Source organism: Hemitrygon akajei, chromosome 18 (assembly GCF_048418815.1).
Source record: "Hemitrygon akajei chromosome 18, sHemAka1.3, whole genome shotgun sequence".
NCBI lineage: Eukaryota > Metazoa > Chordata > Chondrichthyes > Myliobatiformes > Dasyatidae > Hemitrygon > Hemitrygon akajei.
This window is the reverse complement of record NC_133141.1, coordinates 12,009,538-12,032,212: the sequence shown is the minus strand read 5'-3', so window position 1 is coordinate 12,032,212 and position 22,675 is coordinate 12,009,538. Positions and strand designations below refer to the sequence as shown.

At 40.8% G+C, this 22,675-nt stretch overlaps 1 protein-coding gene across 5 annotated transcripts in view; it reads right to left on the bottom strand.

Moving 5' to 3' along the window:
* cdc27 (cell division cycle 27) overlaps nucleotides 1-21,462 on the bottom strand; it is a 129,237-nt gene extending 107,775 nt beyond the window's left edge. For all 5 annotated transcript variants that reach the window (XR_012102004.1, XM_073070818.1, XM_073070816.1 and 2 more), the window contains exons 1-2: nucleotides 21,307-21,462; nucleotides 1,254-1,329 (exon numbers count right to left, since the gene is read on the bottom strand). Coding sequence is in view for 4 of the 5 variants with exons in the window: in XM_073070818.1 (XP_072926919.1) it covers nucleotides 1,254-1,329; nucleotides 21,307-21,336 (106 nt within the window). In the remaining variant the exon portion in view is untranslated. The remainder of the gene's footprint in view (nucleotides 1-1,253; nucleotides 1,330-21,306) is intronic.
* Nucleotides 21,463-22,675: the final 1,213 nt, after the last annotated feature.

Genomic DNA, 22,675 nt, shown 5'->3' with positions numbered 1-22,675 from the left:
TTTTCATTGGACTGCTCCTGATGTAGCTATTTTCTAAATCTATTCAGGCACCACTACCCAAACATTTCTCCATGACATTAACACTAGGCTGCTGCCTCTTACACCTGTATGGAGTTCATAATTTCATCAGTGTCACAAACAATTTCTACCCTGTCCCCAAGTTCACTCTGTCTATCTCTAACACTTCCCCTTCCTTTTTCCATCTCCACCAACATCTACTACAACCCCACAGCAATCTAGACTTTGCCTTCTCCCACCTGCTCTTGAAAGGATGCATTTCCTTTTCCTCAATTTCTCCATCTTTGCTACATTTGTTTGGTGAGGCTTTCCTGTCCATAACATCCAAGATATCCTCTTCTCGGTAAATAATGTCTCCCTCACATTTCATTTATTTTGAACACTTCTGTACACACCACAAGGCAACACTGGAATAGTTTCTTTGGTCCTTACACATCACCACACCAGCCCAAGCACCCAGCACACCATTCACAACTTCCACCAGCAACAATGTGATTCCACCACCATCTACGTTGTTCCCTTCTTAAACCTTTCTGCAAAGATCACTCATTCACATCTCCCCTCCCCAAGCACATACCCCTGTCATCAGGAAGGATACTAACTGTCTCTACACTTCCTCTCTCACCACCACCCAGGGCCCGACAGGCCCATCCAGGTGCATCTGTTTGGAAATAGTTTATTTTTTCCAGTGGTTCTAATATGATCTCTACATCGGGGTGACCAGGCATAAACTAAGTAACTGCATTGCTGAACACCTGCACTTCCTCTACCATGACCACCTCAATCTCTCGGTTGCTAGCCATTTTAATTCTCTTCCCCTCTACCTCTCAAACTTGATTCTTCTCAGCCTCCACCACTGCACAGATGAGGGTAAGCAAACAAGAACAATACCTCTCACATTCCACCTGGGTATTCTACAAATGACATGAACATTGAATTCTCCAACTTCTGTTGAACTCCTCCCTCATCTGTTTCCTCTCTGATGTATCCAGTTCCTCCTACACCCACTCCAGTCCCCCACCTGCATTCCTTTAACCTCCTCCACCCACTCCATCTGCCCATCACCCGCAAACTTCCAACTGGTTCCTTGCACAACAACTATCTGAAATTCTGAGTCTCCTCTGAAAGACGGCAGGCAGAAAGCACATCATAATCATGTTAGCTTAACCTTCAATTGCTCATTCACCCTCAGGTGGTACCATTCATGCCATCACATCATGGCTGTTCCTACATACCTTCAGCATAGAGTCTTTCTGCAAGGAAGACCGCATCCCGATAAGCATAGTGGTTAAGTGCATGCCAAATAGCAGCCTGCAGAAAGAAAAAAAATGTGAAATCTTTAACAAATGTATCAAATTTTCAAAAAGATAAACATTACTGAGATTTAACTATGTTCAAGATTTACAGCTCAATAAAATGCCAAAATGAAACAAAGAACTGACTGTGCTAGTAGGAAAGCAATTCAAGACTCAGTCATGTAACAGAACCAATCCCTTTAGCCCACCACACCACTGCTACAGACAAGTACAGTTGCAAGAAAAAGTTTGTGAACCTTTTGCAATTACTCAAAATGTAGTTTGATCTTCATCCAAGTCACAATAATAGATGAACACAATCTGCCTAAACTAATAACACACAACCAAATGTACTTTTCATGTCTTTATTGAACACATTGTTTAATTTTTCCACAGTCCAGGCTGGACAAAGTATGTGAACCCTTTAAAAAAAAATTCTGTTGGAGATTTATTCTTGTGTTTCGGATCATTATTGCATCATCTAACTTCCATTAAGCTTCAGGTGACCGACCACTACCCTGACATTCTCCTGTAAAATGTCTTGATGCAATTTTGAATTCATTGTTCCCTTGACAATTGCAAGTTGTCCAGGCCCTGATGCAGCAAAGCAGCCCCAAACCACGAAGCTCCTTCCATCATGCTTCACAGTTGGGATGAGGTGTCGGTGTGCAGTGCCCTTCTTCCTCCAAACATAGCAATGTGCATTTCTACCAAAAAGTTCAACTTTTGTCTCATCTGTCCACAGAACATTGTCCTAGAGCATTGTAGAACATCCAGGTGGTCTTTTGCAAACTTGAGATGTATAGCAATGTTTTTTGGAGAGCAGTGGTTTCCTCTAAGGTGTCCCTCCATGAACACCATTCTTGTTCAGTGCTTTTCTTATAGAGGACACGTGAGCAGAGACTTTAGCAAGTTCTAGAGATTTCTGCAGGTCTTTTGCAGTTACCCTTGGGTTCTTTTTCACCTCCTTCAGCATTGCACATTGTGCTCTTGGTGTGATCTTTGCAGGACGCCCACTCTTAGGGAGAGTAGCTACAGTACTGAATTTCATCTATTTCCAGACAATTTGACTTACTGTGGACTGATGGAACACTCAGGTCTTTAGAAATGCTTTTGTAGTCTTCTCCAGCTTCATACATCTCTACAATTCTTCTAAGATCCTGCTGAAATTTGTTTTGATCGAGGCATAAAAACAGATCATTCTTGAAGAGCAGGCTCTGCCAGTCACCTGTTAGTAAAAGTGTGTGCCTTTTTTAGGGCAGGGCTCCTCTATAACCCACAGCTCCAATCTCACCTCATTGATTGCAGCACCGGATTCCAAATAACTTTTGGAAAAGGCATTATCCCAGAGGTCCACATACACTTTTTTTTGAACCTGGACTGATTACTTAAATAATGTACTCCGTATTGATGAGAAATAGTACAATTGTTCGCGTGTTATTAGTTTAGGCAGATTATGTTTGTCTATTACTGTGATTTAGATGAAGATCAGACCACATTTTATGAGTGATTAATGCAGAAAATCAGGTAATTGCAAAGGGTTCACCAAGTTTTTTTTTTGCAACTGCACATTTACTCAAAACTGCTCTGTAGTCTTAAATGCGAGTACCTGGCTCCAGTACCTCAACAGGCAGCATACTGCACATTTTAACCACTGCACAAATAACTTTCCCCACCCCTTGCATCCTCTCTGAACCTCCTCTTTACCGATGACTTCTTCAAAAGGTACAATTTAATGTCAGATAAATGTATACAATATGCATCCTGAAGTTCTTTTTCTTCACAACCATCCACGAAAACAGGAGTCCCCAAAGAATGAACGTCAGTTAAATGTTAAAACCCCAAAGTTCCCCCCAGCTCCCCCCCCCATGTGTAAGTGGCAGCGAGCAACAATCTCCCTTCCCCCCACTGGCAAAAAGAAAGCATCGGCACCGCCACCGAGCACTCAAGCGTGAGCAAAGCATTAGCAAAGACACAGACTTGCAGTTAGCCCAGAGACTTTACGTTTCACCTGGTATTCAACATGCGGGTTTTCTCTTTCCTTAAGAAGGGAGAAAGAGATGTCTCCATTTTCTTGTTTTGGACTCTGCTACCAAGGGATTAAAAATTCCTGAAGAAGGGTCTCAGCCTGAAATGTTGACTGCTCATTTCCACGGATGCTGCCCGACCTACTGAGTTCCTCCAGCATGTTGTATGTGTTGCTAAAAAAAATTCTACAGCTTACTCTAACCATCCTGTACATCTCTGCAAGATCACACCCGTTTCAAGGAAAATCCTAGCCTATCCAATATTTCCTAAAACTGAAATGTATCAATCCATACAACATTTCAATGAATCCCCTCTACACCTTTCCCAGCAGAATTATAGACTTTCTACGGTGTGGTGACCAGAACTGCACACACCATTTCAGATGCAGCCAAACCAAACTTTCATAAAGTTTATGCCACCATGATGAAGGCAAGGCTCACGTCTTAATAAGCTGGTAAGGAAGGCGGGCTCTGTCGTGGGCAAAGTGCTGGAGAGTTTAACATCGGTAGCTGAGCGAAGGGCGCTGAGTAGGCTACGGTCAATTATGGAAAACTCTGAACATCCTCTACATAGCACCATCCAGAGACAGAGAAGCAGTTTCAGCGACAGGTTGCTATCGATGCAATGCTCCTCAGACAGGATGAAGAGGTCAATACTCCCCAATGCCATTCGGCTTTACAATTCAACCGCCAGGACTTAAGAACTTTTTAAAAGCTATTATTAATGCTTTTTGAGATAGTGATTTAGATGCATATCATATTTTTTACTGAGTTAAGTATTGTATGTAATTAGTTTTGCTACAACAAGTGTATGGGACATTGGAAAAAAAAAGTTGAATTTCCCCATGGGAATGAATAAAGTATCTATCTATCTATCATACCCTTTTTTCTTCAGTTTCTGTAGCTCTTCTGCTACCTTCAGGGATCTGTGGATTTGCAGGTTGTTTTTTTTCTTCTGCCCAGTCTTCCAAAGAATGTAATGTTTTCTGTGCATGACTTATCCTCACTTGACGCTCAAAAATGCAACATGTCACATCTGTCAGAATTAAATTCCACCTGCCATTCCTCTGCTCAACTTCCCAGTTGATTAATGTTATACTGGAGCGCAAGAATACCATCCTCCCAATCCAAAACACCACAAACTTTCATGTGATTTTCTACATTGATATCCATGCTATTATGGATGTCATCTAATGAAATTCATTAGATGACAACTGCTAAACTACCAACTTATTTTATTACATCTAAGCTCAAATAAATTTGTGAAACAGGGTATCCCATCGACAAAGGCATGCTTACTACCCCGAATCAAGCTCTGCCTTTCTAAGTTTAAATAAATCTGTTATGAGAATTATTTTCACAATAATTTTCCAAACACAGTTAAAGTTTCACTGGTCTATAATTACTTAGCTTACCCCTGCTGCTTGTTTTGAATAAAGAAACCACATTTGTTCATTTGGCACCTTACATGATGCACAACAAAAAACCCATCAGGGTCCCAGTAATCTCCACTGGCTCCCACAGCAGCCTGGGATTTCACTCTGGGCAACATGCACTTAATCATGCCCTGCAGATTTAACAACCTTTATTTGCTTCAAGGTATCTAACACCTCTTCCTGTTTAATTCTAACATGGCCAGTCATTATAAATCAAACAGAGTAACATGCAAGCTGCATTCTTCTAAATCTATGATTTAAGGAAGGAAATCAATATTTAATGTTCCTGGGCATGAATAAAGTCACAGGGGACAATATGCAAGGAATCCACCTCAGAATGCAGTGCAAAATGGATTATAGAGAAATACAGAAATTAAAAGGGAATTTTAATAAGTACATGAACCATAATTATTAAGTTAAACACAAAAAAAGGAGAGACTGGAGGGGGTAGTAAGGAAAAGTATTCAATGTGAATTATTTTGATAACTTTAAAAGATTTGTTTCTACTTAAGACTGGAAGTGGCTAGAATATGTTTAAGGACTGCACAGAATAAAGAGTGAAGTTATCAAAAGAATTATACAGTATATAACTATATTAGATACATGCACACATAATTAAATTGTATAAATTTTATTTAATCAGTGAAGAAATGAAACAGTAAACTATTCAAAGGGCTATTTCCTTTCAGTGGACAATGAGAGGAGCCCTGTTAATAAGGTCGGCTTGGTGGATTAGTGCATTCCTGACGAAAATCACCCTTAACATTGCAATAGCACTAAACTCAGCACTGAGGCTAAGGCAGAGCTCAGCCTTACTGAACCGTGGGGCAAATACACTTCATATTTCACACCTCAGTTTTAAACCCAACATTGATTTGAGTACCACCTCTCATCTTTTCAGGAAGTTGCATTTAAGATTATTTAATGATTAAAGGAGCTTCCAAATTTATTTTGAAATAATCTCAGAAGCATGTATAAACATACTCCATCCTCTTTCTCCACCACTAAAAACACAATTGCGATATCAATTTTCCAGTTCTAATTAATGATTCTGTTTCTCTCCCCAGGGAGAGCATTCAACCTGCTGAGTGCTTTTAAATTTTTCATTTTTGCTGTTACCACAAGTTGTGAAATGACCATTAGGGCGAACAGGGCAAGGTCGCTAGATCAGTCCTCTGAGAACTGGTTGTCCATAGAGACCACTCAGTAGGATGATGACAATGTCTAGAGCTCCAACAGTCTCATGGGGTCCACAAAGGTTGGCAAAGACAACAAAACAGGTGGGGAAAGCAAATGAGACAAAGGACAATCTAGCCCACTGCAGAGGATAATCTAGTAGCATTGTGTTTTTGCTCGAAATGCTCAAGACAGACTTTTTGGAGGCACAAGGGGAAAACATATTTAGATAGGATAGCTGAAAAGGAAAAACATGAACCTTGTGCTTCAAAAGAGGCATTTTCCTGATCAGGGGTAATGTTACAGCTGCATAGGACCCTGGTCAGACCCCACTTGGAGTACTGCACTCAGTTCTGGTCACCTCACTACAGGAAGGATGTGGAAGCCATAGAAAGGGTGCAGAGGAGATTTACAAAGATGTTGCCTGGATTGGGGAGCATGCCTTTTCTCCTTGGAGCGGCGGAGGATGAGAGGCGACCTGATAGAGGTGTATGAGGTGATGAGAGGCATTGATCATGTGGACAGTCAAAGGCTTTTTCCCCAGGGCTGAAATGGCTAACATGAGAGGACACAGTTTGAAGGTGCTTGGAAGTAGTTACAGAGATGTCAGGGGTAAGTTTTTTTTACGCAGAGAGTGGTGAGTGCGTGGAATGGGCTGCCGGCGACAGTGGTGGAGGTGGATATAATAGGGTCTTTTAAAAGACTCCTGGATAGGTACACGGAGCTTAGAAAAATAGAGGGCTATGGGTAACCCTAGGTAATTTTTAAAGTACAAGTTCAGCACAGCATTGTGGGCTGAAGGGCCTGTATTGTGCTGTAAGTTTTCTATGTTTCTATTCACAAAATCAATTGTCAGCTATCAAGAATTAAGTGCAACTCATAGCAAGTAGATTTAATATCTTTTAAATTTAAAACCTTTTGTTAATGGTTCTATTGCTGGCATCTATAACTTGTTGATTGATTCTAGACAAGACTTTTTAGATAAAAGAAAAAAAGCTTGGGAGGATGACCTAAATTGTCAGATTTCTGATGATAGATGGAATAAAATTCTTAAACAGGTTAATAAATCATCTTTCTGTGCTCGTCATTCTCTTCTACAGTGTAAAGTGGTTCATAGAGCTTACATTTCTAAACAGAAGCTGTCCAGTTTTTACCCAAATGTTTCTCCATTTTGTAATAAATGCAACTCTGCTGATGCCTCTTTAATTCATGTTTTGGTTTTGCCCTAAAATTTAAAAGTTTTGGCGGGAAGTATTTCATACCTTCTCACAACTTTTTAGGGTCCAATTTGACCCAAATCCCCTTACTGCCTTGTTTGGTATTATTGCAAATGAAGATACAACTTTAAATACTCCTAACCTACAGGTTTTAGTTTTTACCTCTCTTTTAGCAAGAAGAGCAATCTTGCTTAAATGGAAGGAGTTTACCCCTCCTACACATCTTCAATGGCTACGTGATATTATGTCTTATTTAAATTTAGAAAAGATCCGCTGCTCAGTCTTAAATTCGAAACAATCTTTTTATGATATCTGGGGACCTTTCCTAAATTACTTTTCCAATTTATAAAGTTTAACAGTGCACAGACTTATGTATATTTTTATCTTTTCTTAAGCAAATGGTTTTTTTTCCTGATTATCCATTATCATCCATCAGCTTTTTTCTTTGGTAGTTGGTAGGGGGTTGACTTTTTTTTATAAAAAAAATTATTTTATGATGTATGACTTATCTTTAAATTTTTGATTACAGAGTGGTATACCTTTATGTGTTATGCTATAACATTTTGATCAATTTTATTACAATATATGAATGTACACATGCTGAGATGTATCTATGTGTTGCACTCTGTAAATCTTGTTTTTTTTCTTCTGAATAAAAATATTGTAAAAAGAAAAAAGATGGAGTTATCCTGTTGAATTGGAATTAACTTTTCATTTAAAGGGGACCATCTTGAAGTCATTATGTGGAAAGTTTAGTCCTTATCCGTGACTTCAATTCAACAAACATATGCCATTCAAATTATCTTCAGTGTGAGACAAGAGTAATAATGGTTTACATCTTGCTGGCCCAGTTCTCTGCACTCTGAATCATAGCCATGACTGCATCCCCTTCTCTCCCACACAACACAAGTACTTATTTGACCAGGATTCAGATTCACTGCCCCAAAACAACCCAGTCTGAGCACTGCAAGATAAGAAATGGCAAGCAACAAAAAGATGCCATTCCAAAAAAATATTTAGAACTGAAGTCCTGCCACTGCAATTTGCTTACTGCTGAAACAGGTGAATGGTGAACACCATCCCCCCCCCCCCAGCCTGGCCCCACATTCACCTGGACAATAAAGACACGCATGTCACATGATTATTTATTGACTACAGCTCTACCTGCAATATTAGAATGCCAACCAAATTTTATTAAACTCTGGACCCTGGGAGTCAATGCTTGCTCTACAACGAGATCCTTGACTTTCTGACCAACAGACCACAATAAGGATAGGTAGCAACATAGCTGCCACAATTACTCTGTTGCTTTACAAAAATGCACCCGCACCCTGTACACTCATGACTGCATGGCCAGATTCTGCTCCAAATCAGTCTACACGTTTACAGGTGACACCACTGTAGTGGGCCGAATCTCAAATAATGATGAGTCACAGTACAGGAAGGAGATAAAGAGCTTGGTAGCATGGTGTCATGACAACAACCTTTCCCTCAAGTCAGGGAAAGAGCAGGTCATTGACTGCAGGAAAGGGTGCACAGCACCTGCTCCCATCTATATCAATGATGCCGAGATTGATAATGTAGAAAGGTTCAATTTTCTAGGAGTCAACATCACCAATAGATTGTCCTGGTCCAACCAAATAGAGGTAATGGCCAGGAAAGCTCACTGTCACTTCTACATTCTCAGGAGGCTAAAGAAATTCAGTATGTTGCGGTCAACCCTTATCATCATTATTGGTGCACCACAGAAAGCATTCTACCTAAATGGATCATGGTTTAGTATGGCAACAGCTCTCTATGGGAGCACAAGAAATTGTAGAGTTGTGAACACAACTCAGCACATGTCAGAAACCAGCCTTCCCTCCATAGAATCTGCCTACTTCTCAGTGCACAAGTAAAGCAACCAGCATATGATCAAAGACCCCACCCCCTTTCTTATCCCTCTTCTTCCATCAGGCAGAAGGTACAAAAGCCTGAAATCATAGACCACCATGCTGAAAAACAGCTTCTATCACTGCTATAAAACTATTAAATTGTTCCATAGTATGAAAACTTAGATGCTTGACCTCACAATCTACCTCATTATGATCTTGCACCTTACTGTTTACCTGCACTACTGTCTCTGCAGCTATTACACTTGATTCTGCAGTTTTTTTTAAAAAACCTTGCTCAACTTCAATGCACTGATTTGTATGAACAGTATGCAATACAAGTTTTCCACTGTATCTTGGAATATGTGCCAATAATAAATCAATTGCAATTCCAGCTTTGCCAGCAGCAAAAACTGCAAGTGTTTTAATAGATTTTCTCTGACACACACAAGGAAATCTGAAGTAACAAATTTTCACTGAAAACATTCCACTAAAAAGAAAACTACTTTTCTCCACCTCCCAATTCACAACCCGATGAACCAAATGAAATCTAAACTGGTGTAGCATCCTAACAGGAGGGCAAAATCCAGCAAGAGAATAAAGTGGCAGATAAACCTTCTGAATCTGTCCACGTCCATAATGTCCAAGTTTAACAGTATACTCAAAGTTGAAGAATTTTACAATTTGGAGGAGGTTTAGACCCCCATATTTGCAGTGAAACTCAACAACTTTGACTTTTTGACTCCAATTCCAAAAAAAAAATCAATGCAGCAGAATGCTTCAGCAGAACAAAATAAAACCCATAAGGCTACTTTTCCTTGAACCAAGAACATCAAAAAAGAACTTCTATCTCAGCACCATTTTCCTGCATTAAATTCTATACCTTGATTCCTTATGCACCCAGAAACCTAGGAATCACTGCTCTAAATTAACAATGAATTAATATCCACACACCTTTGGGCCAGAAAGTTTTAAGGTTCATCACGTTTGGCTCACAGACCATATGCCAGGCATCCCCCCTTTATGCAGTTATTACATAAAAACTATCAAGAATTTCAATTCATGATGCATAGTGAAAAAAAATAGGATCTACAAATTCAAAGCAGTGACAAATTAGTAGTCCAACTGTTCACTAGTTTATTGCTTTTTCACCCTTCAGTGAGTTGGATGGGCTTGGTGCAGTGATATCAGCTTCTCATCATCAGGCTCAATGTACCTCAAGAGTCTCAGAACCCCAGGTTCAATAATCTCAGTGTGTTTCGCTGCTTTGAAAGATGTTGGGCGACTGCAATGAAACTGTGCTTCACCAAATACAATGTTGGAAAGGCAATAAAGGACACCTTGAAGTTTTTCTCCAACAGTGCAGGATAGCATTCAGACATTTCATTCTGCAAACAAAAGTCTTGATATGATTTTTTGAACCTTAGCTTCAGCTCAATCATTTTGGAGCAAGATCGGTTCTTCTTCCATCTTCTCTGTTAATTCCTCATTGCAAGTGTTCAGGAATGGATTTATTACAAATTCCAGATTGGCTATCGAGAGAAAATCCTGAAATCTCTCTCACATGTCTTTATGTGGCTCAGTCAGGTGGGCATAGTCTACCTGAAGATCATCATCTGGTGTTCATTCTTTCTCTTCCAACTCAGAGTGACTTGGAAATTGAAAAAGGTCGTGACAGACAACAGCGAACTTAAATAGGGTTAATTTAAACAGAAAAGTGGTGATGACTGATTTGGTTTTAAGAAGATTCACATCAATTCCTTGCAATTGAAGATTGATTTCATTAAACTTTGTGAACAATTCTGACAAATAAGCAACGTTATGCCGCATATTCTTGAGTTGATTAATGAATGAAGCATTCAAGTCTTCAAAGAACTTAATCATCCTTTCAAAAAGCACATAAAAGCATCTCAGGGCTTTGAGAGCCATCTGACTTCTGTGTGCGACAGCAAGCATTCAAACTGTTCATCATTCTCAATTCAGAGCACTCAAAATAGTCGAGAATTGAGAGCATGGAACTTGAAGTTACTTACTGATATGATAACAGTATTTAATTGTTTGTGCAGCTAATCACTTAGGTTTTTTTGCAACAAGATGTTATCTGTGAATTACACAGAACACAGTAAATATGCTAGGTATAACTTTTTTCAAGAAAGTAATCACCGCATGGTGGAGTCCTGTCATTGATGGTGTCACATTTGTTGTACAAGCAAGAATGTTGGTGAGCAGACTATCCTTCTGGTTGGGAAAAAAATTAATAAATTTATTATCAAAGTACATACGTGTCAGCATATAAAACCCCCGAGATTCATTTTCTTGCAACCATTCGCAGTAAATACAAAAACCACACCCAACAAACACAACCAATGTGCAATAGACAACAAACTATTAAAATAAAGAGAAAAATAATAATAAACAACCAATAAATATTAATAACATGAGATGAAGAGTCCATGAAAGTGAGCCCATAGGTTGTGGGAAGAGTTCAGTGTTGGACCAAATGAAGTAATCTCCTCTGGTTCACAAGCCTGATGACCCAACAACCTGAAATATTGACTCTCCCTTCATGCCTGTTTCTAGTTCCTTTAAAAATAACAATTCTTGAAACATGCTTTCAACTCTTATGAAGCAAACATAACCAAGTAGTAAAGATTTGTTGCCTGGCAAAGTTGACTCATCCAACTGCAGTGCAAATTCTGTTGTCCAAAGTATGTTGTACAATGTGTCTTCCATATTCTCAGACACTTCACGTATTCATTTTTGAACAGGGTTGTCACTGAGCCGAATTGCTTTAATTATTTAGACTGGTGACTTCTGAAAGTTTTCACAAATTGACTGAAAATAAGACAGGTTCTTGTTTGCTTTACCAATGTGCACTCCCATCAAATGTTCAAGGAGCCTGGATGGTTCCATTGCCTCGTTTGAAAAAGCTCTTTTCACACAACATACACATTGGTTGCTTGGTGCTAGTATAGATCCATATTTCAGATACTCCACACCACACTGTCTATACTTTTTGTTTGGTCTGCTTTTGCCTTTTTCCATTATGAATAAACGACCACGATCAATCGCCTATTGTTTAAGCCCAACCTTAAAGGCTGCAAACAATAAAGGGGAAAGTTAAGATGTCATCATAGCTGACTCTGCCTGAAGGTGCATAAAGTGGGACTGTGATGACTTGGTTGGGCTGTGAGCTAGAGAAATGAGAGAATGCAGTCAAGACCATTTGAAAGGATGTTTTCTTTCCAACCAGCAGTCAGGACCAGGGAAAAAGGAGACAAGGATGTATTCATAACCTTGGAAATTAATAAGGATGGAGTCTGTGACAGCAATGTCCCTAAGAAAAGGGACAATAATGCATGCAGGGATGTTTGTGGAAGCTCATAACTTCTAACAGCTTCAACAGACTCAGCAATGGAATCAGCAACAATCCCAGGAATAACAATTCTAAAAGGGAGGACCTGAGAGAATGAACAAAATGCTTTGTGGAGCAGAATGGGACATGCTCACACACTTCTTTCACTGGAGAGCTCTATGATCCAAAGCATGACTCAGCAGCTGGTCCTATTGAGGATCTGCAAATATTTTTATACTGGTCAATACACAAGAACAGAACGGATGGAGAAGAGGAAACACCAGCAAGAAACCTCAAGCACAAAATTCCTCAGCACTAGCATCACTACAATCACAAAAATCATGGACCAGTTCATCAATAATGACCCTGATGGGGAGCGAAGCAATAAGGCAAAGAGGGGTGTCCTTGACATGATTTCCTGATACCAAGAACTGCTTCATGAGAGGAAACTTAAGAAGAGGCTGTCAAATCTCAATGCCTACTTAAAGAAGCCAAAGTTAGAGGAGGACCCAGAGCCTGGTCTCTCTTCTGAGATGTAACCACCATCCACTTCCCTCCACTGCTGCTATGATGTGTTGCTGCTCCACTGATGTTCAGGTTAGGCCAATTTGCATGTTTGTTACTTCACGCATTACTGTGCATACAAAAGATAATACATCACAGGTTTGATTTTTTTTAAAATTAGGCACACATATTCATTTACATAATGTTATAATGACCCCACGTAGCTCTGATTTACACAGTGCTCCATCTCAGAGGAACATATCCTCAGTGTTAAGCAGGGTCTGAATGTATAATTCATACAAACTTGAGATTCATCTTACAGGCAGTCACAAAACAAAGAATTCCAATAGAACCATTAAAAAAAATGACCATCAAACACCCAATGTACAGAAAAAGAACAAATGGTGCAACCATCAAAAGTAAGCTAACAACTGAAGTTCACAAAAGTGTACCTATAGCCACAAAATCAGTCACTGTAGTCTTAGGTCAGTGCAGAGACAAGTAAACCTCATGAAGCAGTAAGCTCTACTGGCCTGTACCTTACCTCTGGCCCCGACACCCTGACCTTTCAATCTGGCCAGGCATTCTAATCAACCAAACCTCGGGCCATGCCATGCTCTTGGACCTGAGCGCTGCTGCTTTGAAATGCTCTTGGGCCTGGCCCCATCATCCAACCTTCCCAATTTGGTCCAGCACTTAAATCGATCAAACCTCGTTTTTTTCTTCACTCTCTGGCCCTGCTATCTTGACTCTGCCACATCGAATCACCTCCATGTCTGCTCCAACTATGGCCAAACCTCAGGCTGTTCCTCACTCACAGGCCCAGCCCCCTTGATTCAAACCATACACACTTCACCGCAACTGTCCTGCACCTTTGAGACCTCAGCTCACACTACAAAAATGCCAGGTTGTACAGGCAATTCAAAAACTCAACTCCACAAAAAAAGTTGCAGGCTATCGATTGCAGTTAATCATTTACCAGAGAAAAACAAAATGAGATTAATAAAGTATTTATTAATATTCTTTGTTTTGTTTCCTGCCAGCAAGTAGTTGCTGAGCTTCACCAGCACATCTTAAAGCAGACATAGTTAAAGTTATACAGCACAAGCAGCAGGCCATATGGCATCGATTATCGACATTGAGCTAGCTCTACATTTGCCCATATCCCTCTCAACCATTTCTTTCCATATACCTTTCTAAATATTGTTCAAACACTGTAATTGTACTTACCACTACCACATCCTGTGGTGACTTGTTCCATTTAACCATGACTGTGTGGAAAACTTGCCCCTCAGGTCTCCCACCTTAAACCCATACCTGCTGGTTTTAAGATCTGGGGGACAAAATGGTGACCATCCATCTTATCTATACCTCTCATGATTTTATAAACCTTTCTAAGGTCACTCCTCCAGCCTTGCCTACTTCAGGGAAAACAAAAGGCCACAAGACACAGGAGCAGAATTAGGTCATTTGGCCCATAGTCTGCTCCGTCATTTCATCATGGCTGATCTATTTCTCTCTGAAATCCAATTTCCTGCATTCTCCCCGTAACCTTTCACACCCTGACTAATCAAGAGCCCATCAACCTCTGCCTAAAATATACTCAATGAATTGGCTTCCACAGCTGCCTACGGCAGCAAACTCCACAAATTCACCACCTTCTGGGTAAAGAAACTCTTCATCTCCATTCTACTTTGAGGCTGCACCCTCAGGTCCTCGACTCCCCCACCATTGGAAACATCCTCTCCACATCCACTCTATCAAGGCCTTTCAACATCTGATAGGTTTCAATGAGATTCCACCCCCATTCTACTAAATTCCTGCGAGTAAAGGTCCAGAGCCATCAATTGCTCCCCATACTTCATTCCCAGAATCATTCGTGTGCACCTCCTCTGAACTCTCTCTGATGTCAGCACATCCTTTCTTAGATAAGGGGCCCAAAAATGCTCACAATACTCCAAGGGAGGTCTGAAAAACTCAGTAGTCTCTCCTGCAACTCCAGCCCTTGTGCATCTTCTAGCTTAATCACATCATTCCTGAAGTGTGGTGACTGCACCTATACCCTGAGGTTTCTGTTCTACAACACTCCCAAAAGCCCTGTCATTCATTGTATGAATCCTTCCCTGATTTAATTTCTCAAAATGCATCACTTAATACATGTCTGAGTTTAATTCCACCTGCTACTCTTTTGACCAATTTCCACAGTTGATCTGGATCCTGGTATAACTTTAGATCAGGGCTTCTCAACTGGGATTCCTTCAAAAATCGTGGCTTAAAAAACATTGTTCTTCAAACTTTGAACAACGCGCATGCAAACACTCACAGTGATGGGCAGTGACTGAGCAGCTCTGTTAACAATCTTTCATTAGAGGTCTCTCAGCCCAGTATGGCAGTACGCAGTAGGACTGTATTTATTTGGTTGAGTGCATTCTCAGGTTTTGACGTGAAAGGAGAAATCCGATGGAAGAGTTCTCAACAGAGTGTTTGAACTAAAAGGTGAATTACAGGAGTACTTTAAAAAAAAGTATGCCAGATTTTGCTGAGTGCTTTGAAGATGAAGAATGGCTGCAGAAATTAGTCTACTTAACAGCTATTTTTCAATCACATGAACCAATTGAACAGGTCTCTGCAAGACCCTGGAGAAAATGTTTTGACTTCAATGGCAAGATTCTTGGATTTAAAAGGGAACAATCTTTGGCAAAATCATATTGCAAAAGGAAATCTTGAAATGTTTCCACTGCTGCTTGGGCTTGGGGGTGAGGAACGATACCAGAAAGTCTCGAGTCTTATTGAAAACCACCTGGAAGAACTGCAGAACAAAACTGAACAGTACTTTTCCTCTCTTTCAACACAAGCGTATGACTGGGTAAGGGACCCTTTCTCAGAATCTTCTGCTCAGACTGATATCCTGACTTTGAGAGAAGAGGAAGAACTTCATGAGCTGTAGTCAAGAGGAGATTTATTGACCTGCCACTGGACAAGTTCTGGATTTTTGTGAAAGAGTATACTGCCATTCATAGGAAGGCAATGAACATTTTGTTGCAGTCTTCAACTTCTTACATGTGTGAGCAAGCTTTTTTTTGTTTAACAAGCATCAAGAGCAAGGATAGAAATCATCTCCTTTCAGATGAAGGTGAAAGCCATATGTACTTATCTCAAGTTCGACCTAGAATTCAGTATTTGTTCAGCAGCAAAAAAAAAAGCAACACAGGTTTCACATGCTAGGCCTATATTTGACAATTAGTAAGAAAATGTTTTCCCCAAGTCCTGTGTAAAATTGTGTCTTGGGCTTATGGTTTTCAGTGGCTTTACTTTTCAACATTGTCAATAAATTTTCATGTTGTAAATAGCATTATTTAATATCAATTTATAACCAGACAACTTAATTTAAATAATTAAATTACCAAGCCTACCTTTAGAAAAATTAAATTCCATTTTGCCTTAAGCCAGTTATTTAACAGAAACATATTATATTTGCCTCATGAGTTTTTAAAATTTATGAAAGGGAAAGATTAATTTCGAGAAAGTCAAGCTCAGTTTAACTACCTGTTTTTTTCAAGGTTGGCTAAAATTAATTCTCTACTCAAATGAACATTGAGAATTATTTTTGATTATATCTACAACTTACTGATCAATCTAACATACCATGAGCTCTAGATATGATCATTTTTAATGCAGGGGTTCCCAGAGACCTGAAAATTATTTCAAGGGTTCCTCCAGGGCAAAAAGGTTGAGAAAGGCTGCCTTAGACACCTACCTTTGCAAGCAGAACAAGTACCACACCTGCCCTTACACCTCCTCCCTCACGAGCACTCAGGGCCCCAAACAGTCCTTCCAGATGAAAGAACACTTCACCCGTGAGTCTGCTGGGGTCTTCTATTGTGTCTGGTGCAGCCTCCTGTACATCAGTGAGACCTGACGTAGGCTGGGAAACCACTTTGCCGAGCGCCCTCACTTGGTTCGACAGAAAAAGTGGGATCTCCCAGTGGCCACCCATTTTAATTCCACTTCCCATTCCAACATGTTAGTCCATGGCCTCCTCTACTACTGAGGCCACACTCAGGTCAGAGAACAATACCTTACTTTCTGTCTAGGTAGCCTCCAACCTGATGGCATGAACATTGATTTCTCAAACTTCCAGTAATGCACCCCCCCAACCCCTTTCCCTCACTATTCCCCATTCCCCTCTCACCTTATCTCCTTACCTGCCCATCACCTTCCACTGGTGTTGCTCCTCCTTCCCTTTCTTGCATGGTCTTCTGTCCTTTTCGATCAGATTTCCCCTTTCTCCAGCCCTTCATCTCTTTCACCAATCAACTTCCCAGCTCTTTACTTCACCCCTCACCTTGTACTTCTTCCTCCCCTCATCTTCTTACTCTAACCTCCTCTTCCTTTCAAGTCCTGATGAACTGTCTCAGCCCAAAATGTTGACTGTTTACTCTTCTCCATAGATGCTGCCTGGCCTGCTGAGTTCCACCAGTATTTTATGTAATTCTTTACTGTCCATTGTACTACCAATTTCACTCTTGCTAAACATGCCAATTGCATTCACTATATAGATGAGAACATAGGTGACAAACAGAGGACACAACAGCAATCCCCGAGGCACACCACTGGTCACAGGTCTCATCTGAAAAACAACCATCCATTACCACCCCTGATTCTTGATCTCCAATTGGCCAGCTCACCCTGGATCCCATGTGATCTTACTTTCTGGACCAGCCTACGATGTGAGACTTTGTTATATCTTCAGCAACTTAACCACCATTGATGTTTGGCTAACCAGCCAGGAGATCCCTGGTTTTGTCACTGCAGCCATTTTTTAAATAAAAGGGCATAACCACCTTCCATCAACTCACAGGCCAAGAAAAATACAAAGATTCTTGCTAGGTCAACAGCAATTCCTCCCATTGCTTCCCACAGTGTCACAAGATATACTATCCAAAAATAGGCTTTATAGAGAGAATGAGGAATTAGATACAAACACTCTACACAGACTTCAGAAATGCAGTCCAAATTAAAGCATGAGGAACAGAAATTCTGCTATTAGATCTTCAGTCAATTTCCATTTTGTGTTTTATAGAATATTTTGCTGAATCCATCAGGAAGAATGTGGCCATAAGTGGGGCAGTAGTGCAAGTCACATCGACAAATTCACCACTTTCTGCTCAGACTAATGGTTGGGTCACAGATTCATGAGCACCTGCAACCATTTTGAGATAGCAACAGGAGCCAGAATTAACCACAGGAAGATTTCACCCTTGTGCTCAAGCAAATGGCTCTTTACCATGTCATCTGACTACTTACTTGAAGCTGCTGGAAATGTCGCTCAGAGGAGCTGGCGTGAAGTGTCTGGAATGGACAGAGGAAAAAAAAGGGATGTTGCTCCCTTTCCATACACCAGATGTAAGATGCTCTTGACGTTACTGTATGTGATGCAAATGCGACCAGTAATGTACTTCTGGACTGTAGTCTGCATCATCTTTTAGACTGGAAATCCAACATGACGCCTATCCAACAGGACATCATAGACAAGTCTTGAGAAGAAAATTTAATACTCAATATAGACCTCATTGTAATAACCACCTTTTTGTGTTGCTGCATCAAGCCATCTCCAGAAACACCATGTATCACTTACGTGCTTAGGTTCTACCTGTCACTTGTGTTGCAAAGGATGGGCTAAGTCTTGCTGTCACACAATGTTCTATTCAATTAGACATTTCTGTACTATCCTTCATAGAAAAGTTTCTGCAGAGAAACACTTCTGACCACCATTCAGATTCTGTAGGCCCTGAAGGACACACAGAATCCCATGGGGTGGTTTGCTAAGCAGATTGTCCAAAACATTCAGCAAAACCTCACCACCAGAACTCACTTAACTGACAGTGAATAGGACCATCCCAATCAAGAGCTGACCTGTGCAGACAAGTCTTGCTCCCAATGCACACTGTCCATAAGCTGGCTATGGTACAGGTGAGATGATCGTCCACCTCACTGTGGACAATATGCCAAGGTCTGGAAAAAGACACAATGGTAATTGTCATCCCCAACTGCTGCATAACAGAACACTTGATCCATGGGCTGTTCGCAAGGATGCATACCAAAACAAACAAACAAACTGATTTGGACATATCAAAAACTTTGTAAATGGCACACTTTGATCTGCCCAAAGCCTGTTGGTCCTCAGTGTAGCCACCACAGAGGTTTCATAGGGAACAGTCAACCAATAAAGATTTATTTATTCCTATTCTTGTCCATACAGTAAGTTACCCCCCAATATTCCACATTCTCTAACCTTGTTCATCAAACCTTATGTTAGGCTACATTGAAAGCATTCAAAACAAAAAGCAAAAGCACATCTACTGGCTCTCCCTCAACTACTACACTAGAAAAATCCTCAGTTTTGCAAAGATACCCCACAGAAACAAAGCATTCCATGCCAACTATCAACTGCCCACCTCCAACCTTAATCCCTCTTTTTGCCATTCTTCCCCCAGTCACATCTACCATTCACTAACACAAAGGGCAATGTAGCCAAATGACCTACCAATCTGCACATATTTAGGAGATGGGAGAAAACCAAAGCAAGAAAAAACATATACACTCTCAGAGAAAGCATGCAAATGCCACATTATTTTTGTCAGCTGCTGTCAGGATTGAACTCGTGTCTCTGGCACCAAGAGGCAGTGGCTTTACTAAACTAGTTCAACAAAAATCCATATTGACTCTGCTCATCATGTATGACTATTTTCAAGGAGTCTCAATGTCATTTTTTAAAAAATGAAAGACTCCAGCATATTCCAGGCTAACAGGATGGCAGCTTCCTGTTGCTTCCTCTTCCTTCTGAAATGGTAAAGTTACATTTTCCATTAGAAGTTATGAAGATGATAACCATAGGACCTGCCTAAAGCTACCCCCTCCAAAGTTTAGGGACATTGATCATTTATTTTCAGCCTCAATGTTATAGTTTTTCATACTAATATGACTTATCATAAAAAATCTCCCATTTGCAATGCAATACACTCTTCAATACATGTGTTTTTTGGTAAATTCTATGATGGATCATATTTCTCTACAGCTCTTTTAACAGTACTAATATCTCTATCCATCTTCTTTGATCACCCAAATTCTCAAATGTTCCCATTAGGTACAGTATTATATGCACATTGATCCAGAGGAACCATGTCTCATGTGGCAGTACGCATGTACAGTTGAATGATGATAAACTTGAACTTGATCTGTTAGGATGACTGGAAGTACATTCCACACCCCGACCATTCAAAATAGCAGATCCCCATGCCACTTTTGCTTCTTGTGGCAATTACCTCCATTCCTCTCAAATTCTTGATCTCTGCCATTGGGAATATATTTTACTCTTTCTACTGTCCATTTTCAGACCTCCTCTCACCATATTCAATTCCAAACTTTTCTTCCCCCCCTCCAAGTCTATCCATATAAACCCTTTTCACACCCTTTTGAAAAACTTAACATCCTTTCTCCAGTTTCAATATCCAGAACTTAAGACACAAAACTTCAGTTGTGGCCACACCAATGTCCAATAAGTGATTATAAAAAAGTACAGCACAGGAAAAGGCCCTTCAGCCCACATATTGTGCTAAACTAAACAAGCACATCAAGAAAAGGCATGCAATTTACAGTCTTCCCAAAGACCAGATTGTGCCCAAGACTGGGTGCAGATTGAATGCACAACTTTTCAAAGTAACAACGCTAAACTGATGGCAAGAAAGGCACAAATATTACACTTACTCAAAACCACACAAAGATTGTCAGGTAAAATTATTAATTTTATATACTTCAACAGAATTAGGTCAGAACTTAATTTCTTGAGCCATTTATGGAACAAATACACGACCCTTTTCCACCACACAGTGAATCACCCATTTATGAAAGGCAGTAGGGTCTTTTCCAAAAGGGCAAGACTGCATTGCACAGTTGCCGTAACTCATCTTAGAATGCTCCTCGTTTCCCCTAATGCATCATTGAAAAAACGCAGGGCGCAGGAGTGTGTGGAACGAGGGTCATTTTCTTGCCTAAACTGTGATTTGTGATACTGGGGTCAATGAGGTGGGCGGGGGAGTGGGATCTGACATTCCCCACCATACCGTAGAGGCTCACATTCCCACCTTCCTAACCCCTCCCGGGGAGCAGAAGTCACAATTCTGTACCTCTCCTTGGTGTCACATCTGCGGCCTTCGCGGTCCTGCTCTGGTACTCAGGCGGACAGCAGTACTGGGCCGCCACCTCACCGCTATGCCAGTGCTGGTATCGGCAAATGGGCCGGGAACCAGTGTGCGAAGAGCCGCGGCCTGTGAGGAGAAAAGGAACCGACAAGGCGGGCAACCACCACCGGTCACAGTACCACGGCGAAGGCCCCAACAAACTTTACCTGAACAGGTTCCTGCAACACCGTCATCATCAACGACTTTCAATGAACACAGAACCAGCAACACACTTTGTCATCCCACACAACGCAGGCCGGAGTCGGTTCAAATTTAAACAGCTGCCGGAGCCCAACGGCCGGCAACACGACAGCGACCGAACCCGAGCGTGGCCGGAAATAGCCGAACGTAGCCGAAAGTTACCGAGTATAGCCGGAAATTGCCGAGCGCTGCAGTTGGAATGTGCTTTGCCTCTGTTGTCTGCGGTTGTTCAAATGATGGGAAGAAGTTAAAGTACTCAAGCCTGTTTGGCAGCAGTCGTGATCGCTCTCACCTCTAAGAGTAGAGCGTATGTGCAGGCATAGAGGGAGGAAGAGGTCTTGTGACATGGTGGCATAATTACATGGTAAGTGAGGCCCGGGGATGGCAACAGGAACCAAACGATGGGCGACTGAAGAAGCTTCCACGATTCAAGATTGTTCAATGTCATTTCCAGTACATAAGTGTAGAGGAAAACGCAATAATTGCTACTTCGGATCTGATGCAGCACAAAAAAAAACACAATAAATACATAAAATAGCTTACAGGCATATATTAATTGTCTGAGCATAAGGTAACTGTCGGGAAATGATAATGTATTGGTGGTGGATTAGTGGGTGGAGGTGTTGATCAGTCTTATTGCTTTGGGAAAGTAACTATTTTAGAGTTTGGTGGTTATAGCGTAGTTGTTATGTAGCCTCCACCCTGATGGGAGTAGGGCAAACAGTTCACAAGCAGGGTGGGTGGGATCTTTCATGATGTTACTGGCCCTAATGTTCATATACTAGGACGTATGTTGGAGAAGCACGATCATTATATGCCCATAAAAGATCAGGAATCTTCCAAAATTCAGTTTCCTTGGTGCCTTACACAAACGAGAAAATCTGAAGATGCTGGAAATCCAAGCCCGAAACATCGACTGTACTCTTTTCCACAGATGCTGCCTGGCCTGCTGAGTTCCTCCAGCATTTTGTGTGTGTCTCTTGGTATCTTGGCATTTTCGCCCTTAACTTTGGGTTGAAATAGACAAGCTCAGCAATACAAGAACTTACAGATCTCTTTCAGGTTTCTTATCCCAGGTTGAATTACTTGGTCCATCATCCTGATGCCTTATTCCTCATTCAAGTTTTTCCAAACTGAGGAACCCACCTCTTGTAATCTAGTTTGTCAATCCCAGTCAGAATCTCTCACTCATTCTTTCCAATTTGATTTGAATATTCAAAGAGATCTAAATAATTGGAGAATGACACTGGAAAAATCTGTAAAAGAGGCAAACCAGCCACACAAAAAAAAATCATCAGACAGAAATTCTTTCCTCCAGTAAAGAAAAGGCAAGAT